The following is a 21,645-nucleotide window of genomic DNA, read 5'->3' on the forward strand; positions in this document are numbered from 1 at the left end:
GTTAGTAACTGTAAAATAGGGAGAAACGGAGAAAGAACATGATAAGCAAGCTGTTAAAAAACTATCAAAACTAAAATATGACTGCACAGAAAGAGAAATTTCCATGTTGACAGGATTACATGGGCCAGTGACGCAAATGGAGAGAGCTGTGAAAGTTTCAACGCCTGAGCGGCATTTATGGGTCTCTTTATATCCTAGAGAGTTCAAATAAGCCCATATATATTTTTTTTTGTAATTTTTAAATTCTATTAAATGAATCAAGTCAACAGCCTAAGTATTCAGAGAGTCTCGCTTTAAAGAGAATCACTTCGTATTTACAATACTTGTCTACAATATTTAGTATAACGTGTTCTTGAGGCACTGGAGACTTGTATAACAAATGTATTTTTGAAGCACTAAAGAGCTAATATGAACCTGCAGCTGTGAACATTCGCACCAAAAGTGGGAACGAAATCATGGCACTGATCCCCTACGTGCTGAAAGGGCCCATGCAAAGACATCCATGGAAAATTCCATCATCAGAAAAAAAAAGAAGAAAAAAGGCATGACACAGACCAAAAAGGAACCAAAAAGAGAGAAAACAATACAAAAGACATTAAAAAAAAAAGCACACAAGAGTGATGTCTGCCAGAAAAGCTACAGAACAAGGAAAAGAATGAAAAAGTAAATGACAATGTTACGCTAAAAAGCAGACTGCAGAGGTTGTGTACCTTCCGCTCCTTGCAGGGGGAGAGAGCATGGGAGAGAAACGGTTTGGATTATTATTGGACAAAAAGAGCAGAAAACACCCTCGGGTGCTACGAGCCCACTCTTACAGGATTAAACTACAACCACTGATTCCATCCAGAAAGAACAGTCATATTGCATTAACTGTTAATATCTGCCATTATGTTTACGTTAGTTTTGAAGCCCTGTTGTGTTCCCACCCCATTACCCTCCATGCCTCCTCCACCAGCAACGAAGACCAGCTCCCTTCACACATGCCTACAGCCAAAACAGAATAGTGCCAAAACCATTACTACACACAACTACACTACATAGAGGATTCTTAAAGTTTTCAACAATGCTGCTGAACTCTTGTTAGCACTCTGACCATAGAGAGGCACCAATGTATCATGATGACGATATATAAAAGGGATAGTTCAGCCAACAATTCAAATTCTGTCATCATTTACTCACCCTCACATCATTCCAAATTCTGAATGCATTCATTTTTCTGAAGAACATACAAAAAACTGTTTGGGTTTTCATCGACTTCCATTGTGTGGTCAATGGGAACCGAAACTTAGGTTACAAACATTCATCAAAATATCTTCTTCCATGTAGCACAGAAGAAAGCAAGTCATAAAGGTTTGGAATGACATGAGGGTGAGAAAATGATGAGAGAATTTTCATTTTTTTGGAGAACTATACCTTTAGGTAATTACAGCAACTGAAGACTATGACCTAGGAAAACAGTTTAAAAAAAAGTTAGTATGTTAGATAGAACAAAAGGTTTACATAGTTTGCTAATCATTCCAGTCTTTTCCAGAGTATCAGCGTTATGCAACTACTGCTTTTCGCCTTAAGGGAGTTCACTATTGGGATATGCGTTTTTTCTAATCAAAAAGAAAACTTTTGTTTTTTAGAAATACGTTTGAAATGTCTTTACATATGTGCTTTATGAAAAGCAGCATATCTTAGTGTCAAATTAACCAGGTTAAATGGTCCCAGAACAGTGGTATTAGGTCCCAGAAGGAGGCCATATGGTCTTAATCACAAGTAAAATCAGGTTTATTAAGAACTATTACATGATTATCTCCCATTAGAACCAATTTAAAGCTTTTTTTAAATACTTGGTCAAGTATACAACTAAACATCCCTAAAGTGGTTTTAAATAAGAAATGTATTTTTTTAAACCTCCCCACTAATGTATTTTGTACATGACCACTTTGAATATGTTTTGCACAAGGTTCTACATCTTACCTCTGGCACACCACAACAAACCGACATCACACCAACACTCACAAACCGTAAGGACCAGAGCCGGGCGCTGTGACCATTAACACGTCATACTAACACACACAGCGGGTGGAATGTTCTGACATTTAAAAAAGTAAATCTCTGCTTGTGATTAAGCAACCCAAAAACAAACATCCAGCAAATAAAGCCAAAAAACAACGACAACAACAACAACAGCTATTCCTCTTAAAAGATTCTTAAGGAACAACGCTTCCAGACATTTTTTAAAAGCGTCCAGCTTTTCATTGATTTTAGAGTTTAGATTTGACTGTGTATTTAATTATTTAGCCCATGTTTTTTGTGAGTTGTTCCAAAAAACTTCTCAGAGGAAGGAAGGCACAAATAGAAAGAGTGAGAGGAAGGAGAAGAGCTATGGAGAGGTGACGAGATGAGTTTAGACAAGAAGTGGCAGAAAAGAGAAACAGGGGAATGAATGGATTGAGAATGAGAGGAAGGGTTGGTGCTGAATTTGGCAAGCACTTTGTCATGATTACGATAAAGGCGACACCTCTTACCTGGCTGTGCATAAATTTGAGGTTGATGCCTTCCAGCGTGACCTGAAGGAGACCACCCTCCCCTGTCTTCATGTCCTGAACTGGAAACTCACCTCCCAGCTCTGGACCTACACACACACACACACACACACACACACACACACACACACACAAAGAGACTAATTTCAGGAAAAATTTGAATCGAACAAGAAGACTTTATATTTAAAAACAAAAAAACAAAAGGGTGAATTCAGGTAAATTAGGCCACTTTTATTAAGATGACTGTCAAAAAGGGGCCCATTTTACCTAAATTTACCCTACAAACACATACACTACCAGTGCAAATAAATTTGGGGTCAGTAGGATTTGTTTAAATAAAATTAATACTCTTTATTCAGCAAAGACATTAAAATTGATCAAAAATAACAGTAAAGGCATGTATAATGTTTCGAAAGATTTATAGTTTAAAGAAATGCTGTTCTTTTGAACTTTATAATTCATCAAAGAATCGTGAAAACAATGTATTACGGTTTCCACAAAAATATTAAGCAGCACAAATTACATCATATTATCATATTAGATTTCTGAAGGCTCATGTGACACTGAAGAGTAATGGCTCCTGAATATTCAGCTTTGCCGTCACACAAAACAGTTATTGTAATAATGTAACACATCGTGGTAGTTCACAATATACAGTATACTGTTTTTACTGGGGGTTTTTTTTGTAACCGAAAAGACTTTCAATATATATATACATTTTTTATCTTACCAACCCCAAACTTTTTGAAGTGTAGTGTACAAAAAACACAATGTACCTGGTTTGATGCTTTGTTGTCGTGCAGCAGCACGCTCCATGCTGTCTTTAACACAGTAGTATAGTTCCCGACACTTAACACAAAAAACACAGAAAGAGAGGTGAAGTACAGTAATTGAGACATAATTACACTAGAAACAATACAAAATCTGTGAATTGAGAGTGAGAGGGTACTACAGTATGCCTTTACATTGATGTGAGTCTCACCTTCTTGGTGTAGAACTTGTTAAGCTGTGTCTCTTGGCCGTTCCTCCTCCACAGACACAACACTTTGGTCTTGGGACAGTAGGTCATATTAATGAGCTTCTCATACCACCAGCGCTCATAGACTGTGCCAATGTTACTGCGCAAGACGATGCAGTCGTCACACACCTAAACACACACGAGGAAGAGGAAAGAAGGACTGAATGCTCATTTACAATATATTTTCATGCAGACAAGTTAAATAGAATAAAAAAGGAGGCATGCAGACACACAAAACTCCTACCTCCATGAAAAATATGTCACCAGTTGTATCAGTCCCAGCATGCACAACAAATGTCTGTTTCTTAATGTGCCGGCTTCCACTTGGCCTGAGGGAAAGCTCTCGGCCACTCTGCAGCAAAACACACAATCTGTCAATCACTCATAACCTAATCATAATATGTTCGGCTACTGGCTTACATGCAACAGCTGCAACTTTTCATCTGACCGGCTCTTACCAAATTTGCAAGGCGGTCCAGGACTTCATTGACCTCCTGACTGTGTGTGAGGCCGATGTGAGATTTCCCCATAAGACGCCGTACCTTCTTCCTGATGTCATTTTTACTGACCTAGATAAATGGAGCAGTAATAGTTTGAGTACATGACCGAACAAAAGTTTGGGGTCAGCAAGCTAATTCATGTTTTTGAATGTTGTTCAAAATGTATTTTATTCCTATGATGGCAAAGCTGAATTTTCAGCAGCCATTACTCCAGTCTTCAATGTCACACGATTATACAGACACCATTGCTGATTTGAAACTTTTCTTATTTTTATTAATGTTGAAAACAATTATGGTGCTTGATATTTGAGTAAAAATCATGTACTCTTTGTTCAGGATTCTTTGTTGAAAAGAAAGTTAAAAAAAAAAAACATTTGTTTTAAATATTTTTTTATTTAAATTTCTTTACAGGGACTTTTGATCAAATTAATGCGTCCTTGGTGAATACAAGTTTTTATTTCTTTACAACAAAAATTTGATTAAAATGTAATCATTCGGTTGAATAAAAGCATTGATTTCTTACCCCAAACTGTTCACTAATGTCCATATTGATTCAAGTATATTCGAAGGAATGAGAGTGAGTGTTTGTGTGTACCTTCATCATAAGCATGTAGGCGATCATGTTGTGCAGGAGAGTGGACAGTAGTCTGTCCTCATCGTCCTCCAGTCTCTTGCGGTCATGATCTCCCAGAGACAGATATCTGATAGACCACAGCACAGTCATGTTTGGACAGCGTACTCAAAATACAACAGCACAGTTTACATCTGAATCCTAGCATGACCAAAAAGCTTATACCGGTAGCTTAAAGCTCATTCAAACCATTGCAAAATGTTGTCATTTTGTAGAGTGGAACATATGAAAAACATTTAAGCAGTGTCAGAGTGAACAACCAGTATGCATTGTGCTTTCATTGAGGTACTGTATGTATACTTTTCAAATCAGACAATTCTGAATGCTGATGTTGGGCTAGCTTTTTACCTATTTTGTGTTGTTTTTATTGCTTTCGAATCAATGTGAACACTTACGGAACACACTAACCTGTCAATCATTTCTTGTGGTCCCTGATCCATCCCCATTCCTTCCCGTTCCAACATTACGGCATCCAAGTAGGCATCCTCCCAGAACTGCACCTGATCCCACAGAGTAGAGCGCTCCTTACCTACACATACACACACATTTTAACTCTTAACTTGAATAAAACAATATTTCAACTCAACTCAACATGCCAGCATGAACATTTATTAAAGGGATACTCCACCCAAAAATGAAAATTCTGTCATCATTTACTCACCTTCAAGTTGTTGCAAACCTGTATGAGTTTCTTTCTTCTGCTGAACACAAAGGAAGATATTTTGTTGTTTGGCACCATTGACTTCCATAGTATTTCTACTATGGAAGTCAATGGTGCCCCACAACTGTTTGGTTCCAATAGTTCTTCAAAATATCTTCCTTTGTGTTCAGCAGAAGAAAGAAACTCATACAGGTTTGCAACAACTTGAAGGTGAGTAAATGATGACAGAATTTTCATTTTTGGGTGGAGTATCCCTTTAAGGTAAATGTCAGATGTTCAAAACCATAAAGACAAAAACTAAAATGATTTGGATATTACACATAAAACCCCACAAAAATGAACACACAGATAGTTCAAGCTAAGCCAAAGCAACTACACAGCATGCTGTAATAAATAGAGCTTGCTATCAAACCTTATCAAATTAATTTTAACACAGAGTTAACACACGCCTCCATACATCTGCTTATTGTTTCAACATTCACATTCTCTCAAGCAGCTTTTATCACCCCTCAATTTTACACAAACACATTCAATTACAAAATAAAATTGGCTCATCTGATCTGTCTGCTGTGTGTATTTTAATTCTCTTATCAAATGTCAGGTACAAGCACCAAAAATGGACCATACATTCATGCAAAATTGCAAATAATACCATGCACACAGCAATACATTCAAATATTTATAATAAACCAAACAAACACCCTACATGCTCCATACAAGGCTTAAACACACAGTCATAGTATAGATGTGAGGGAAGGCATGTAGTGTCTAATACTACAATACCAAAATATACACATCCAAAATGTCAAAGGTCACAGTTTATCCATACTCAGAGAAAAGGTTTCCATGGCAGCATCCTCCAGTTGGTCCCAAACTGAGCTTTTATCTCGCCCTTCGTGGCATTAAATGGGAGGAGAAAAAAGAAAAAGGGGAGAGAGAGGGGGGAAAAGAGGAGGCCGCAGTACAGGAGGTAAAGAAAGTGTTAGAGTATTAGAAGCAAAGCTGTGTGCTGTAAGGGATATTCAAACCAATAATTCATCACATGCTGGTTAATACAAGGACTTATTTGGAACAAATTAACAGAGAAGCTGTAGTGGTCAGTATGTAAGCATGGTTTACAGAATAAACTGTTGCAAACAGAATCTAGACAGTAATAAAGGATTGTTCTGTGCAGCGGACATGTTTTTACATTTTTTAAACATTAAGGTTATGGAAAGCAAACAGAGACAACTTTTGGAAATACCTCATAATTCTGAATTAACATGGACATTGAAAAATACACCAGAGCTGATTACTAAAGCAGTGAGTAAGGACATGGAAGAAGAAAAGAAAAAGAAAAAGTGCGAGAACAAACAAAATGAATGAAAGGAAATGAATGCTGAATGGATTAAGGAGGAAGATTGACTCTTACCCAGCAGCCCCTCACACAGGTAGATCCTCATGCTAACATCCTCAAGGGGCGGTGCTGGTGCTCCCTTATTGACACTAACAGGTCCCTTCACTCCTGGCTTCAGCATATGGGTCTTGCCCTATATGAGAAACAACCGTTTAAATGTTTGGGGTAAGAAATTAATGCTTTTATTCAGCAAAGACACATTTGTTTGTTCAGCCATTAGACAGCAGTATATATAAACAAATATTCAAATATATATTTCATATATCCACTATTTTATTTGTTGCCACATGGTCAGTTGGAATTTGTTTGGTCTTTAAAAGGTACACAATGTAACTTGTTTTGTGCAAAATGTAAAAAAAATGATATAATAAGCGAGTACATCATGAATCCATCTTCCAAACTGTATTTTTGCCTTATCATAAATTACTACGGCATGCCTATATTTTACACCAGCACGATGACAAACGCTGCGGAGTAACCTGAGTGACTCGTCATATCCATAAACAGAGAGAAGTAGTTCCGGCTACAATGTTCTTCCACAAGACGCATGCAGTTTTGACAGTGAGGATGACTGCAACTAAGCCTGTGGATAAGGATATGCAAGAGATGCTCACAAACACAGAGCTGGTCGCAGGGTTGGTCTCAATCTCGCTGTCGGACAGTGTGCCACGGGACAGGTTGAGATGTTGAGCATGTCTTCCTGTCTGGCCGTCTCCAGCAGTGCTGCTCAGGTCGCTGTCCGCACCCAGTGTTTCACCTGAGCTGTTACTCACCTACAGATCCAAAGTCAGAGATCAGCAATAGTACAGCAAACAAGAGAGATTTTATGACTTCTTAAAGGGATAAAGAAAAAAGAGAAATACATATATATATTTAATCTGTATGAATTTTTTTTTCTGTGAAACAAAACTAAAATTTTTACACTACTGTTCCAATGTTTGGGGTAGGTAAGTTTTTTTTTTTGTTTTTTTTTTAAAGAAGTCTCACCAAGGCTGCATTTATTTGATCGAAAATGAAATATAAACAGTAATATTGTGAAAAATTATTACAATTTAAAATAACTTTTCTATTTTATAATATATATTATATTTTAAAATGTATCCTGTGATAGCAAAGCTGAATTTTCATCATTAGGCTACTCCAGTCTTCGGTTTCACACGATCTTTCAGAAATCATTCTAATATGCTGATTATCAATATTGAAAATAGTAGTTCTGCTTAATATTTCTGTGGAAACCATGGTTTTTCAGGATTCTATGATGAAAAGAAAGTTCAAAAGAACAGCATTTATTTGATACCAAAATCTTTAGTAACATTATACATGTTTTTACATGTCACTTTTGATCAATTTAATGCATCCTTTCTGAATGAAAGTATAAGAAAAAAATGACTGATCCCAAACTTTTGAATGGTAGTGTATAAAATGAAAGCTTGAGCTGTATTCCATGTCTTTTGAAACTACACAACAGCTTTGTGTACCGAGCAGACTGAAACCTACATAATTTATTAACAGAAAATAGTATTACATTCAGAACACATGGAATAGAGTGTATGAGTCGTATTGACTACTTTTATGGTCAGTGAGACCATTCTGCCTAAAATCTCATTCTGTGGTCTATAGAAGAAAGAAAATTGCCAAACGGTTAGAATGAATGGGGGCGGGGTGGGGAGTAAATGATGACACAATTTTCATTTTCAATTGAACTATCTATAAGCACAAACAGAAAGTAACAAACTTGTCAATAATGCAAGAAATAAAGAAAGAAATAACAAGACCGTAAAAGCTGTAAGAGAACTGTCAAACTACATATAATTTGGATATACAGAAGTGTATCAAAGGGAAAAGGGTGGCAGTGTCTCAGTATTGGCCGTGCCCTACCACTGTGCTAGCCTCTGAGTCCTGACTGTTGCTTCTCGTCAGAGCAGGAGGCTCGGAGCTCGCCAGGGACTCTGTATCACTCTTCTGGAGAAGGGATAAGCATGAAGAACATAGACGAAATAGTATGCATAGGTACTATATTTCCATGCATTCAACTTCAAAATAAAATAAAACAGTCAAATGTTTAAAGATTTATATTAGATTTATATTGTGATATTAGGTTAACACCAACCTGTGAGCCAGATGTCACACTGAGGCCACTGTCAGCACTGATCTGTGATTTCTTTTCATCAGTGTCTCCACCTTCTAGGCGCTGTTTTGCTCCATCGGCCCCTGTAGAAAACATACAATCAGCTCTTCCATCCATTAACTCTCTGCTCTGCATTCTGGGACGTCACATGACTAACAGTGAGCTGAAGCCATCTCTGTTCTACAGAGCGACATGAAAGTTATCGGTTTCACCGTGGGGAATAATGCCATTTCAGCCGGCTACCACTATGCCAGACTATGCTGAGCAGACAGACAGAAACAAATAATGCTTGGGGTCATATTGGGGAAACTCACAGAAGCACATCAGCTGACAGTGGGCCAGATCAGTTCACTCACAGTAATGCTAGACAAAAGCAGTCACACATGCAGGCAAACACAGTCAACTAATCGAACAGGAGGAAGCTTCAGATGCTACTAGCGCACTCACTGCTTCTAAAATGAAGAAACCTATATTGTGCTCGCAAACCCCAACTTGGTTACAACTGATTACACTGTACGAGGCATCAAGGCCTAAAAAATAACACTTTAGCGGTACTCCAAATCTTCCACTGTAAAATTAGCCAAGTGAAACAGAATGCATGTGATCTTTGAAACTCTTTTAATACTCGACTGAAACAAGTAACTGAAATCTGGCATGATTGTAGTTTATCTCACATCACATACTTGCATCAAAATATAGTAAGTATAAGTAAAATGAGGTGGAAAACCAAAGACAATGTATGCCTCTGTTCAGAGACAGTCATTGAGAAGTAACTGTAAGAAAAATAAAACAAATACAAATGCTACAAATCTCCTAAAAAATAACCTGATTATCATTTATTTATACCACCTGATAAGAATTAAAAAATAAACTAAATGTAGGAACTCCAAAAAATCCAAGTACATGTGAGATAAATCTACTTAATCATGGTCGAAAAATGTGAATGCTTTAAAGAAATGACACAGAGCAAACCAGTCAAGAGTAGGAATGGGCATGAGTAACTGAGTACTGGGAAGTGATAGCATTGATTAATAATGATTGTTTTGTGATTGGTTAAAACAGAAAATCAGGTGGTACTTTGTGTATAGGTGCCTTCAAATCAAAGCAATCGGACTGCAGAGTCTTGACTTTGTCCAAGTGAGAAACGCCGCTTAGAACACTGTGTTTACACAGAAACGCATTCTAGCCCAGGGGTCAAGAACTATTTTAAACGAGTAATTTTTTTTTAAAAAATTACTCAAATCATAAAAACACTGAGTGAGACACAAAAAAAACACTAAGATGCGATATATTTGCAAAAAAAGACTTTCTGACACAAGTACTCAATATCTGTCAGTGTCAAGTACTCAAGCAGTCAAAATAACCAAAATGCACATCCCTAGTCAAGAGTAAGATTTGCACACTTAGAAATATTGGCCCAAATATTGATTCCATTTCAATATGTACAGGGCTTATTTTATACCTGAAAATTGACTTTGGGTGGATCACCATTTTAACTTTGCATCTATATACCTATGAACAGTATATATACCTTCCTTGACAAAATGTTTGGGCCACATGTCTAAATGGGCTTTTTGAGAAGTAGTTGAGTATTTGGGGGGCAGATTCTGTTTCTACCCACAATAGAAAGTGGTTTAAGGGAAGAGGACTGGTGCAGGTAGAAGGACAGAGTCCCTGTTTTGCAGTTCTGCAAAGGAAAGTCTAATTGGGTGCTTAGGGAAGTGATCTTACTCTGTTCTTTTTCCAAAGCTTTTTGCTTTCTGTTATCCTGGTGCTTGCTCCACAATTCTACCCAAGATGCATTGCAAGCAAGGAGAGAAAGACAGAGAGAGAATCAGAGAGCCGGTTGAGTTGTCAGATATGGAGGATGAGCTGTTTTTAAGAGAAAAATAATAATAATAATAAAAACAATAAATAAAACGGATCAAGTGCAAAGTCTCATTTTCCAAAATGTAAGGATGTTTTGCAATGTTCACATAGCCATATGCAATCTAAATGAAGGATCTGATGTCATGTAAAACTATCCAATCGTTTAAATCTAGTGGGGTCCCATTACAAAACATCCTAAGCTCTGCAACCCTGTTCCTGAAGAGCCAAAATGATGGATTTCACACAAAATCAGCCTCATGCCTTGGTTTTCTTTCCCCATTCTTGTCATCCATAATGGGCAATGGCTCTCCAAGGTGAGGGTGGATGGTCTGGGAGGTGCAAAAGGCGTGAGATGAGAACGACAAATCAGCCTCAGCTGGTGAGTGAAATGAGGTGTAGCAAAAGCAGGGCGTGCAGTCTCAAAGACATTCCGTAGAATTGCAGGTGCATTATTACCGAAGGACAGACAAGGCAAGGTAATGAGGGTTGGGGTTTGGAAAGGGGGTGGTGGACGATCCCCTGTACACAGACCCAGATATGACCGCCAATCAGAGGCCTGGGCCTAAAAATCCACAAGCCACTCCAGGCGTTTCAAATGGAAGCAGGTGTCTGCAGTTAGCTTTACGGATCATCATAGGACTGTTAACAGGGGAAACAACAGCTCAGGACCCTTTTATAGAGAGTAGTGGTACAGTCCAAGACCTTCACCGTCCCACTATTTCACTCTCGGCTACATAGAGTCTTTCACTAACATGCATCTAATGGATTTAAGGTGAGTCGGGACTGGCAAACAGGATTTGAAAAAACACACGTTGAACATTCCGGAAGTTGTCTACGTAAATTAGGTTCATATGCATCACAATATTCCAGTAATGCGTCTACACCAACCAATGCCCCCTTAAAATATTTGTTGGCTCCAAAAGCTACAGAACTGCAGAAGTTGTCAATGTTTTTGGAAGGATCACTCATACTATAATGTATGAGTTCACTCAAAAATGAAATTCTGTCATTATTTACGTAATTACCCTCAAGTCGTTGCAAATCTGTGTGACTTTATTTCTTCTGTGGAACAGAAAAGTAGATAGTCTAAAATAAGTCTTAATGGTTTTTTTTGTCCATACATTAAAGCTCAATGGGGTCAATGTTTTGTCAATCTTTTTTTTTTTGTTCTGCAGATGAAAGAAAGTCATACAGGTTTGGAATGACATGAGGATGAGTAAATTATGACAGAATTAAAATTTTCAGGTGAGGGAACACTTGAGCCATTGTGGTTCTTAAGTTTTGGCACAAAGTCAGTGTAGACAGTTAATGAAATAGAGGAAGCGGCCCTAAGGGACACGTGGCCCCCAGAGAGCTCAGGGAACATAACAAGCAGCGAGAGGGGGGGGGGGGGAGCATGCAATGAGGACTGCTGTTTACACACCAATGGAGGCAATAAAATTCTCTTCGTTCAGACTTCGTGTATCAAACTGCCGTGGCGATTTCCCAGAGGAGGGTGGTGGCAATTGTATACGGGGTACCAGGAGCACGCCTGCCGCCCTGGCACTCTCCATTCGGCCTGATGGGCTCTCCTTACTGCCTGGGCTGTTAATCCCCTCTGTGGGGCTCCGTTTCCGCTTGTCTAGGTCTGTGAGCCACAAGCAGGCACAGAGGAAATAGAGCAGGGAAATAGAAAGAAGAGGAAATAGCAAATACACATGGAGACAAAGGGATAGAAGTAAAATTTAAAGGTAGGTTACAGGTGATTTCTCTAAACAAATATGGAAAAAAGGCTGAAACCCAAGATTATGTAAATAGCTTGTAGAGTGACTGACACCAAGCTGCACATGGCTGTGAAGAAGAGGAACAAGAACCTTCTAGAAAGTGGAAACTCTTTGTGTTGGTATATATCTATTGGTCTGACTTCAGGCAGAAACCACGTTTAATGCTAAACATTAAGATTTTTTCTTAATTTGGACATTCAAATGAAGGTTACCTTTGGTTTGGTAGTGGGTGCGCGCTATCTCTAGAAGACTGAAGACGCTGGCCATGCCTCCCAGGCCAGCATTAGTGTAAGAGTGCTCCAAACTGGACACGGTGCACTTCAGTAGGTCCAACATGCCTTTGTACACTTTCCTGTTTATCTCCTATACGTATAGGCACACAAAAAGATATAATAAACAAAACATAAGTAAAAGTTTTGCTTTAGGTCAGCATCAACTCGTTTGACTCGTCATTTCTAACTCACCACATCTCTTATAACTTCCTGCTGAGCGTCTTCCTCTGATTGGACAGCACGGTTGAGTTTACTCAGCACAAAGACGCGCAGCTGTTCGTTCTCTAGCAGGCGGCGTACCTTCTTCATGTTGAGCCAGCCCACACCCTGCCCATCAAGCACGCTCTGGACCACCTCCTTAAGAAACTGCTGGTTCTCACTGCACAGCATAAAAGACCAGGTTTACTGGAGCAAGAGCCACATATTCACTTCATAGGCACTCAAAAGAAACTGCTCATATCCTAGGATTTTCACACACAACAATTTTTAGGATTGGTCCAAAAATAGAGAAAATATCCAGTGAGTGGTATTTCGGTTGGTGACAAATGCCAGAGGTCAGAGGAGAATGGCCAGACTGGTTTACGCTGATAGAAAGGCAACAGTTAATCAAATAACCACTCGATAAAACCAAGGTCTGTAGAAGAGCATCTCTGAATGTCGAACATGTCGAACCTTGAAGCAGATGGATTACAGTAGCAGATGATCACACCAGGTGCTACTCCTGTCAGCTAAGAACAGGAAACTAAGCCTACAATTCACACAGGCTCACCAAAATTGGGCAATAGAAGCCTGGAAAAACGTTGCCTGGTCTGATGAGTCTCGATTTCTGCTGCGACATTCAGATGCTAGAGTCAGAATTTGGAGTAAACAACATGAAAGCATGGATCCATCTTGCCTTGTATCAACGGTTCAGGCTGGTGGTGGTGGTAGTGTAATGGTGTGGAGGGTATTTTCTTGGCACACTTTGGGCTCCTTAGTACCAACTGAGCATCGTTTAAACACCACAGCCTTCCTGAGTATTGTTGCTGACCATGTCCATCCCTTTATGACCACAGTGACCATACCCATCTTCTAATGGCTACTTCTAACAGGATAACATGCCATGTCACAAAGCTCAATTCATCTCAAATTGGCTTAGTGAACATGACAATGAGTTCACTATACTCAATGGCCTTCACAGTCACCAGATCTCAATCCAATAGAGCACCTTTGGGATGTGGTGGAACAGGAGATTCACATCATGGATGTGCAGCCGACAAATCTGCAGCAACTGCGTGATGCTATCATGTCAATATGGACAAAAATAATCTATGCCACAAAGATTTAAGAAAGTTCTGAAGGTATACCTAATAAAGTGGCACGTGAGTCTACATACACTACCATTCAAACATTTTACTGACCTCAAAGTAATGCATTAAATTGATCAAAAGTGTCAATGATGTTAAAAATATTTCTATTTCAAATAAATGATGATCTTTTGAACTTACGGTCACACTTTAGATTAGGGTCCAGTTCTCACTATTAACTATGACTTTCCCTTCAATAAACTCCTAATTGCTGCTTATTAATACTTAGTAAGGTGGTAGTTAAGTTTTTATGTATTGGGTAGGATTAAGGGATGTAGAATAAGGTCATGCAGAATAAAGCATTAATATGTGCTTTAAGTACTAATATACAGCCAATATCCTAGTAATATGCATGAGCAACTAGTTAATAGTGAGAATTGAACCCTAAACTAAAGTGTTACCGAACTTTCTATTCATCAAAGAGTCCTGAAAAAATATTTATCATAATTACCCCCTACCATAAGTATGGTAGCACTACTCTTACAACTTTTTTCATTTGGATTAATCACATCTGCTTGTATCTGTCTAATTTGGATAAAAGTGCATAAATGAAGAAATATGCAGTACCTGGTGTTGTTGGCTCTGCCCTGAGGAGATGGAGACTCTCTCTTGACGGTGGGGCTGTGCTTAATAACAGAGGATTTCTGATCTACCAGCGCTCTGGGAGCTCGTGCCCCTATAACAGAACATTCACTTTGTCAGACTGGATATAGACCTTATATGTATGTATGTATGCATGTATGCCTGTCACACAGAAGCAGGTTCCATGTGTCAATAATAACACCCCCCACTCCACACTCACTCACACACAAAAGAGTGAATTCATTTTAAATCTTTAGTTAAAAATTCACATCACTTGAAAACACACATCTAACCACCTCAGCAGAAACACAATGACTACGGCATTAAGACACACAATGCAGTCTCAGGCCCCTACACAGATGTTTTAATCTTGTGTCTGGTAATAGTATAGAATCAATAGAAGTAAAGGACAACACACACAGCTTTTAACTTGAAACTTGCAGATTTTCCTTTGCACCTCAGTATTTTGGACACTGCAGTATGGGGCGTATTACATGACTAAAGACGCGAACGTTGACAGCGGGCGACTCAAGGACTGGAGCAGTAAGGAGAACTACAGTACAGGAGCAATGACACTGGTTGGTGCAAACACACACATACAGGCAAAGAACAGAGTGAGAAAAATGAGTGGAAGAATGTGTGAGTGAGAAACAGACTGGATGGCAACAAGAAACAACACAACAAAAATAATGAAATAAGCCCTCTCAGTTTAGATGATCATTCAACACACACTTCCTGTAGCTGTGAGTGTACGGCAACAGCACATACACTAACACACACAAAGCAATTCAGTGTGTGTATCCAGCCTCTGTGCATAGATCTGAAGATTCACATGCATAAAGCACAGCCAGTGCATTGATGGCTTGTGCTACATACAAGGGCATTAACAGACGGCCATGTTCACACACATTTCACACTGCGTGGCAGATTACATGTTAGATTGGGCCAGGAAATATTTTTAGACAAGACTTAAATGCCACACAATGAATAACTATATGCTGTTACAAACTTGCCAAAGAGGCATTTTGAAACAATTTATAGAAGTAAAACCAAATGCATGAATTGCGTTTTGAAGCCTGCTAGGAGGATGAGTCATTTAAAACAGAGAATACCATTGTTATTTAATGAGATAAACTATCTATGCTGAATATCCAGTGGACAGCTAATCATTCACGTGGCTCAGTGCACTGCGGCTCTACTGTGATAAGCTGCATTACACCTCATAATAAATCATATAACTAGTATATGTGCTTTATATACTGTATATTCTACAGTTCAAAAGTTTGAGGCCAGCAAGGATGCATTAAATTAATCAAATGTAACCGTAAAACACAATTATAATGTTATAAAATAAATGTCTTTCTTTCTTTCTATTCATCAAAATATCCTGAAAATGTCGAACGGTTACAAAAATATGAATTGGCACAAGTGCTTTCAACAATGATAATAACAAATCTTTGAGTTTCCTGAATGATTTCTGAAAGATCTAAAATGAAGATTTCTGAAGGAATTTCTGAAAATTCATCTTTGCCATCACAGGAATTAATTACATTTTAACAAATAAATTAAAAAAGAAACCAGTAACTCTAAATTGCAATAATTTTTGGGTAACACTTTATTTTAGTGTCATTGTTACAGTTTACATGTAATTTCTATAGTAATTACTATAAATTATGCATAGTTACATGCATAACCCTAAACCAAACTCAATCCAAACCCTAGTAAGTACATGTTGTATAATTACACTGTAACAAGGACACCTTGAGAGATAAACTACCGGTAACCTTTTTTTGTAATAAGCTGTAATTAAATTATAATCTTATAGTAATTATTACTAACTTGCAATAAGTTACTCTAAATTGTAATATCTCACAATATTACTATATTTACTGTATTTAAATATACTTTATTTATTGTATTTTTGATTAAATAAATACAGCCTTGGTGAGCATAAGAGACTTACAAACCCCAAACTATTATGTACAGTCAATAGGTTATTAAAGTGCGATAAAGACCAGTTAATTGCACATTCTTTCATAAAATCAGCACATTCATTTTCAAATAAATAAAATACGGTCAAAGCAGCCATGTTCTGCTTATTCTGCATAGATTACAGATCTGCACATTCTGGACATTCCCTCAACAAACATCATGAGATACTATTTAAGCAGTATCACAGCAGTATTGTGAATACTTTTTGGCTTTTCCTTCACTATCTGGTCATATACTGTATATATGATCCTATAGTCTGATCCTAAGTTTCACAGACATCATCAATCTCTCTATATGACATAACAGCAGTCCTATTCTACAGGCCCAGTCCATCAACAGAAGACATGATGCATGTGAACAAAAGAGTCAAACGGTTACAATCACAGTGACTGACATCCAACAAAAGGTGACAGTCAAAGGTGAGGAATGAGGAAGCAATGGTGGAACAGGATGCTGGGAGATGTAGCTGACTGGCTTTGGAGAAGCATGCAGCTCACGCAGCAAAGGGTGGAACCCACCTTCTCCGCTCCCCGGGCCGATCTCTGTTACAATCTCCATAAGAGAATTTAGCCCAAATACTGGACACAGAAGCCAGAATTAGTGCAGGGGGTCAAAGAGGGGACAGAGAACAAAACCGGCCCAGACAGAACCAGTCCAAACATCAACCCACAACCACAAGCGTCGAACACATGTACATATAACAACAGAGAAAACCAGCAGAGAGCATGGAATATGAAAAAGAAAGAGAGAGAGAGAGAGAGAGAGAGAGAGAGAGAGAAATAAGAGAAAGGCAGAATTCAGAAAAAGATAAGTATTTTAGTTGAGCATTCCAGACTTACATTTAGTCAGAATATCTTGTGATTCGGAAGGTCTTGATTAACTATGATTACATGTGATTAATGAGAGAATGAAGCAGTTCTACAAAACTCCATTCATAAAACGAGCAAAAACTATTGGATATAATAAACAGAATTATTAATATTAGAATTTAATAATAGAATGTTTCAGCCATAAATAACTGCGTAGTGCTTTTAAAAAAGATGTAACGTGCGATTCATTTCATAATTTTTTTTTTTTAAGTCAGCATGCAATGAAAATCTAATTTGTAAATGCATATTCTACATATTACAATGAATAAATAATGTATGCCTATGTTTCTTTTTTTCCCTTTTTTTGACCTCATCATGTTTAATCTAAAATGTCATAACCTGATCTTTCTGTGAAAAAACATCTCTCTAATAATTTAGTCCACTTAAACCCCTCCCCTCCACAATAAACCGCAAGCTTGCATTCATCAAGTGCTAATGTCCATACCTCCAAATCCAGTCGACAAATAAAACCCAAGTTGAAGGAAAAAAGGCCAAGAGCACATTCTTCAAATTGACACGATGCAACTGCTAGACTAGAGGGATTGTTTGCTCAATAGAGACACTAGAGATGGCCATTTGTTGTTCCTCTGTTTTGACAGTGAAAAGGGGTATGTTTGTGTTCACTGAACAGTAAAAGAAAAAAATCATTACCAGTCGACATGCAAGCTGGAATGCAGTGTGGTTTCGTCTCCTGCAGTGATCTATTGGTTTTCTCCTGTACCCGGCTCTAAAAGCAGCATTGCTATTCTCTGCTTAAAACTGCACACTTTCTGTGCATGCAAGCTACAATCCTTGACATATCATCGATTTATTTTAAAACACCACAAACACCAGACTTCAAAGTCTTCTTTACTGAGACTTTGGTGGAAATTCACCATCCAAGTTTAGTGGAAACTACATTTCAGTTCTGAACCTGATCAGAGCTTGAAATGTACTGAGTGACTGCACTTCTCCCATTGTGGTTTTGTTATCTTCAATTCACCCAGGGAGCTCAGGTGAAATTGAAATGGAACAGACCTCAACTCTGTTTCCAATTGTGGTGACACACATATAAAGGAAAGATCACTTCAAAAACACACCACACACAACACAAAGAGCAGTCAAAAATTGTATCATTCAGATGCTACAGAGAAATCTTTTCTGTATAGAAAGAAAAATGTTTTGAAATGTAACCATGAGCTGGCTGTTGTCTACTAAAAAGTGTGCCACCATTAAAATGTTCATTACTAACAATCACGGAGTAGGAAAGGAGGAAAGGAGGAAAGGAATAGCGGATATATGTGAGCACAGATATATCCCCCATCTTAGAGGTTCCAAACTGCTGTCCCATGAGATTTTATTTTCCAACCCTGAAATAGCAGACATTATCAGTTGATGACAAGTGCTGTTTGGTGTTTAGTTCAGATTCAAGGGTGTAAAAGGAAGCATCAAGGACAGGAGTTAGAAACCAATGCAAGTCTGTCAGTCAGGTTCAGAGTGAGAAAAGTGGGCAGAGTTTCTCATTCTCTCAGGACTCATAGGGTCCATATTACTCTATAAACAGCAATTTGTTTTCTCGTTAGGGCAAACTACAGATATGAAACATACCAGGACTTTCAGGACTGTCATCACCATCGTCTGAGCAACACAACATCATCCAAAATAATAAACAAACAGAAAATAAAGTCAACAATAACAACAACATCAATAAAAAAGAATCTTGGTTGCTAGCTTAGAAAGTGACTATATGTCTAGTGCTGGCTAAGGCTGGAACGACGAGTCAACGTAATCGATTATAAATTAGTCGAATTGCGTGGAATGCGGCGATTTGTTGCGCTGTTTATGTTCCTGAATGATAGCAGCTGCTACTCTGGACATGCTGAAAATCAGCCGTTATTACAAAAAATATCTAAAGAGGGAATTTTTTAAAGAGACCAAATAAAATCTGTAAAATTGAAATGGCAAACCACAGCACTTCTATGCAGGAGCCTCTGAAAAGAAAACATCCCGGGGCTCTCCTACTTCAAAACAACGAGAAGACAGCGTAACTTAAGTGTACAATGGGTGTGAGACGTGCGGCTCAAACGTAGCCTACTCTCTGCAACCGGCGGTTACAATACATTTAACGCATTGTTGTTGATTTAAAATATGTAATGGATGAACTCGCGCCTCGATTGGACTCGGCGGTGTCCATAAAACCGTCAAGTTTTACAAAGGTTGACAGCACGTTAATAAATTAAAGTCCAATCGAGGCGCGAGTTCATCTATGGTAACCATTGCGCCGCAATAGCTACTCTGGACGCGACAAAGCAGCCATTGCAAATCCATTTGTCATCACAAGTGCTTGGAGTAGCTACGTCGTAAATAGAACGACCAGATTACTGTTGTGTCGCGTCGCGTAGACAACATCACTGATTATAATGGGTTATACTGTCTTTTGTCGAGGCGCATCGCGTCCGGTGTAGAATGCGGTTGTGACTTCAGCTGTTTGATCATCATACAGCTGAATGAACATATTCAAGCAGCTACTTTAATCTCCTGAATGAACAAAACATTTCAGGATTGACACTTGTAAGCAATTGCTGCAGTAAATTCCAAAAAAGTGACCGTGAACGCAGCCATAGTTAACACATTTCCTAATTAGGAAATTAAGCTGCAAACCTTATCTTTTGTCATAAATAGTACCATGAGGTAAATCAATAGATTGATCGATTGAAAAATAATCGTTAGTTCCAGCCCTAGTCTACTCCACCATTTTCCACTTATTCAGTTTCTTTTCGGAGCAAAGAGGAGGCATGATACTCGTCACTTTCAGGGCAGCAACACTGGATAACACTTGGGGGAAAAGAAATCAGGTAACATTCCCACAAACCTTGATCCGTGTCCTCTGTTAAATCAAAATTAAAATATTCTTTAAATGAAATACATAAAACAAATTATAAAGGAAGAAGAGGAAAAAAGTGGAAAAATGAAAACTAGTCAACTTAAGTAAATAAGTATTCCTCACTTTTTAACAGCTGAGGTTGGAGTCTTTCTATACCTAATGCCTGTACTAAACAGACTAATCTCGTTCACAAAAAAAATGCTTTAAACTACAGATTCTTAAAAATGAATTATTATTGTCTAATTATAATACAACTACTTTGACCCTTATTTGACTCATAAATTACTTCAGTGGAGTTAATATACAAGTTCAGACTAATTGGAGTGATTCAAGCATTAGTTACACTGCCTTAGAAAAGACAAAAAGGTTTGGAGAGAAGGAGAGGAAGAAGATAACGACTAGACTGGAGGAATGAGACAGGGTGAGCATATGGGTGGATGAACGGGAAGGTCACATGGAGAGATCCGAGGGGATGCGTGTACCTTTGAGGCTGGGGAACGGTGTGTTCTTCTCTCGCGCTTTATTAGGCAGAGCCAGACTGGAGAGACTGAAACTGGTGCCGTGGTTTTTATACAGGTTACCTGCACATATGCGATTCAGGAGAAATGTACAACAGGGAACCACACGTTTGTGTGTAATCGAGTTGTAAAAATAGCAGAAATTTAGTCCAGTGTCCTAGTTAGTCTCCAGTAAAAGCCAATATGCTACTGAAGATACTCTTATTTATAAATATTAATATACATTACTGTTCAAAGGTTTGGGATCGGTAAGATGTTTTCATGTTTATGAAAGAAGGCTCATAAACTATTCAAATCTGCATGTATTTGTAAACAGTATATTTATACAACGTAAAATACCTGTTTTCTATTTGAATATTTTTAAATGTAATTTAGTCCTATGATGACAAAGCTGAATTTTCAGCAGCCATTACTCCAGTCTTCAGTGTCACATGATCCTTCAGTAATCATGTCATAAAATACCGAATAAAAGTATAAATTTCTTTTATGTGAAAAAAATCTTACAGATACCACGCTTTTGAAAAGTAGGATGCCATGTAACCTTCACATATTTCTCAATAATTTCTTCAATTTCTTCTATAAAGTTCTTCTGACAAGACAAAAGTCAAGTCAGAAATCCAAGCAAATATCTTCAAAAAAGATTTGTTCATTTGCGTTTTTAGTATTTTTATGTCCAATTTTGCAACGGGAGCATGAGCTACTA

The 21,645-nt window shown here is 38.1% G+C and overlaps 2 protein-coding genes across 46 annotated transcripts in view; one reads left to right on the forward strand and one right to left on the reverse strand.

Annotated features, from left to right (window-relative positions):
* fibinb (fin bud initiation factor b) overlaps positions 1 to 21,645 on the forward strand; it is a 63,454-nt gene that overhangs the window by 24,751 nt on the left and 17,058 nt on the right. The window lies entirely within an intron of this gene.
* Positions 1 to 21,645, reverse strand: part of madd (MAP-kinase activating death domain) — a 59,369-nt gene that overhangs the window by 4,050 nt on the left and 33,674 nt on the right. For 4 of the 45 annotated variants that reach the window (XM_056265392.1, XM_056265389.1, XM_056265412.1 and 1 more), the window contains 19 exons: positions 20,907 to 21,005; positions 17,211 to 17,270; positions 14,686 to 14,794; positions 12,965 to 13,151; positions 12,713 to 12,863; positions 12,161 to 12,364; positions 10,600 to 10,656; positions 8,851 to 8,951; positions 8,619 to 8,702; positions 7,355 to 7,513; positions 6,756 to 6,873; positions 6,174 to 6,236; positions 5,092 to 5,212; positions 4,648 to 4,753; positions 4,011 to 4,121; positions 3,797 to 3,904; positions 3,517 to 3,681; positions 3,311 to 3,383; positions 2,517 to 2,623 (listed from right to left, as the gene is read on the reverse strand). In XM_056265392.1, coding sequence (XP_056121367.1) covers positions 2,517 to 2,623; positions 3,311 to 3,383; positions 3,517 to 3,681; positions 3,797 to 3,904; positions 4,011 to 4,121; positions 4,648 to 4,753; positions 5,092 to 5,212; positions 6,174 to 6,236; positions 6,756 to 6,873; positions 7,355 to 7,513; positions 8,619 to 8,702; positions 8,851 to 8,951; positions 10,600 to 10,656; positions 12,161 to 12,364; positions 12,713 to 12,863; positions 12,965 to 13,151; positions 14,686 to 14,794; positions 17,211 to 17,270; positions 20,907 to 21,005 — 2,183 coding nt within the window. Of the gene's footprint in view, positions 1 to 2,516; positions 2,624 to 3,310; positions 3,384 to 3,516; positions 3,682 to 3,796; positions 3,905 to 4,010; positions 4,122 to 4,647; positions 4,754 to 5,091; positions 5,213 to 6,173; positions 6,237 to 6,755; positions 6,874 to 7,354; positions 7,514 to 8,618; positions 8,703 to 8,850; positions 8,952 to 10,599; positions 10,657 to 12,160; positions 12,365 to 12,712; positions 12,864 to 12,964; positions 13,152 to 14,685; positions 14,795 to 17,210; positions 17,271 to 19,148; positions 19,179 to 20,412; positions 20,452 to 20,906; positions 21,006 to 21,645 lie in introns of all 45 variants that reach the window. The other 41 variants (XM_056265426.1, XM_056265395.1, XM_056265422.1 and 38 more) reach the window with 19 other exon arrangements.

Source organism: Rhinichthys klamathensis, unplaced genomic scaffold, assembly GCF_029890125.1.
Source record: "Rhinichthys klamathensis goyatoka isolate OS25496 unplaced genomic scaffold, OSU_Roscu_1.1 h1tg000232l_1, whole genome shotgun sequence".
NCBI lineage: Eukaryota > Metazoa > Chordata > Actinopteri > Cypriniformes > Leuciscidae > Rhinichthys > Rhinichthys klamathensis.